This window comes from Oratosquilla oratoria, chromosome 25 (assembly GCF_046742065.1).
Source record: "Oratosquilla oratoria isolate Oo_2021 chromosome 25, ASM4674206v1, whole genome shotgun sequence".
NCBI classification, from domain to species: domain Eukaryota; kingdom Metazoa; phylum Arthropoda; class Malacostraca; order Stomatopoda; family Squillidae; genus Oratosquilla; species Oratosquilla oratoria.
In genome coordinates, this window is record NC_134801.1 from 3,795,756 (window position 1) to 3,798,255 (window position 2,500).

Consider the following 2,500-nt stretch of genomic DNA (forward strand, 5'->3'; position numbering starts at 1 on the left):
TGGAGGCAGTAACTCAACTGAGTAGCAGTGGAGACATTGAATATTTACCTCATATGATAAGAATGTGTTTGTGTTTGGAATGCAAAGATAAATGTACACATTTAGTTCTGTACTGTTAGGCTTATTCAATATAGGTATAGATATAATTACCTACTATCTTTTTGTATCCTCCATTTATGATGATAATGGGAAATTAGGATTTTTTTCTAACTGAATGGGGGGTAAGATATATTTGATACAGAGGGAAGTGTGCAGTAGGAAGTGAAACAGATATCCGTTATTGTCACTCCACCTTTAAGTGATGAGGCAAGGTCTGTTGTTGTCCTCCTAGATCCTTTATTTACTAATTGCTTTAAGGTTAGAGGTGGTAGCATGACAATATATATGTATATATATATATATATATATATATATATATATATATATATATATATATGCTGGTACATTGTGACAAGTTGATGAAGGTGGAAAAAGAAGTCACGGGTCTAGTTCCGAGTTCTTGAGTTTATTCCTGATAGAGCGAAACCGGTCAGGAATAAACTCAAGAACTCGGAACAAGACCCGTGACTTCTTTTTCCACCATCATATATATATATATATATATATATATATATAAATATATGTATATATATACATATATACAGTACATATGTATGTATGTATATATATATATTTATGTATATATATATATATATATATGTGTGTGTGTGTGTGTGTGTGTGTGTGTGTGTGTGTGTGTGTGTGTGTGTGTGTGTGTGTGTGTGTGTAATAATAATAATAATAATAATAGGTTTATTGAGATAGCAGTGATACACTGACAATAATACAATTGGGCACTTTTATGAGTAATATAGTAATTATTAGAGTGATATGCTTAGTCTAAAATTTATAATGAGTTTATTGTGCGGACAATGGATGGAATGGCACTGTTCTTGTATCGGTCAGTTCTCGGCGCTCTGATGGGCTTGATTTTGTTTGAATGCCGAGTTGCATGGCGGGTGGGTGTGGTGTTAGGTGGGAGGAAGTGACGGTGACGTGGGTGTAGCATTAGGTCCTGTCCAAACTTATTCAGTGCCTCACTGTGTTTGTCGGACAATCTTGGCAAGCTGAGGGTGGTGAGGGCGTGTTCGTATCCCTCATACTGATTACCCAAGATAATTCTGCACGCTCTTTTTTGTACTTTCTCTAATTTGCTCCTCTGTGTGATATTAAGTGATGATGACCAGGCTGGGGAGGCGTACATGAGGGTGGGGAGTACGAAGGTGGTGTAGACTCCCTTTAGATCTGGTGATGGGGTACCAAGGGACTTCAATCTGCGCAGCATGAAGAGTTTGTAAGAGGCTGTCCTGATGATGTTGTTGATGTGCTGGTTCCAGTTAAGGTGGTCGTCTATTGTGATGCCTAGTAGCTTGGCGGACTGGACCACCTGAAGGGAATGGGTTCCTAATGACAGTTGAGGTGGTGCCACCGCCTGTTTGGATGTACAAACATGCATGACCACGGTCTTGTTGTGGTTAACTGTCACATTCCTGCTCTCAGTCCACGTTTTGAGGTTGTCTAGGATGTTTTGTAGTGAAGAAAAGTCAGGCTGCCTGGTGTTGATGGGAATGCCAACTGTACAGTCATCGACGTATTTCCATCTATGTTGGGTGTCCATTAATGCGTCATTTATGAGGATGAGGAAGCACAGTGGTCCCATCTTGGTCCCTTGAGGGACCCCACAGGTTAGAGGGTGGAGGGAGGATGTCGTTCCTTGGTACCTCACTACCTGTTGACGTCCGGTCAGGAAGTCGGCTAGCCATGCTACCAAGTGTGGTTGGATCCCCAGTTGTATGGCTTTGGAGATGATAATGTTATGGTCAACAAGGTCAAACGCTTTCTTGAAGTCAATAAAGGTCAAGGCTAGAGAAGTATTGCGCTTGTCTAAGTGGCTGTGCAAGAAGTCCAGAAGATTAACAAGATAGTGAGTTGTGGAGGAGGATTTCATGTTGCCATACTGTTTTATATCGATTTGATCTTTAATTTTGTTGTATACTGAGTTAAAAACAAAACCCTCACATATAAGGCTTGGGATTGGGGTGATAGCAATAGGTCTAAGGTCGCTTAGTGACTGTGGGTTCGGACATTTGGGGATGGGAGTGATATATGAAATTTTCCAATCACTGGGGCAGGAGCTTTGACTCAGTGAAGCATTAATTATGGAGGAAAGTGGGAGGGCAAGTTCTGGGGCAAATTCTTTGTAGATTTTGATAGGTAGATCAGAAGGTGTTGTAGATCTGTTATACTTTAATTTACTTAGTTTAGTGGCAACGTCAGCTTTCTGGACAGGGGTAGGGGGTGAGGGAGAGGGGAGGTAGGCAGGTAGGCCGGAGAAGTTAAGAGGGGGTAAGGTCTGGCAGATAGAGGCGAAGTGAGTGTTAATCTCTTGAGCAGCTAAGTCAGGTGGTAAGTGTGAAGCGCAGGGCAGGTGAGAGGCTTGATTATTTTGTAGCCCGCAGAG

General features: G+C 41.4%; 2 protein-coding genes across 2 annotated transcripts in view; both read right to left on the bottom strand.

Moving 5' to 3' along the window:
• Window positions 1-2,500, bottom strand: part of LOC143038977 (uncharacterized) — a 135,727-nt gene that overhangs the window by 90,103 nt on the left and 43,124 nt on the right. The gene's annotated exons all lie outside the window — the stretch shown is intronic.
• Window positions 1-2,500, bottom strand: part of LOC143038979 (uncharacterized) — a 3,650-nt gene that overhangs the window by 199 nt on the left and 951 nt on the right. Inside the window, exon 1 of the mRNA XM_076208823.1 lies at window positions 1,259-2,500. This exon is cut by the window's right edge and continues 951 nt beyond it. Coding sequence (XP_076064938.1) covers window positions 1,259-2,500 — 1,242 coding nt within the window. The remainder of the gene's footprint in view (window positions 1-1,258) is intronic.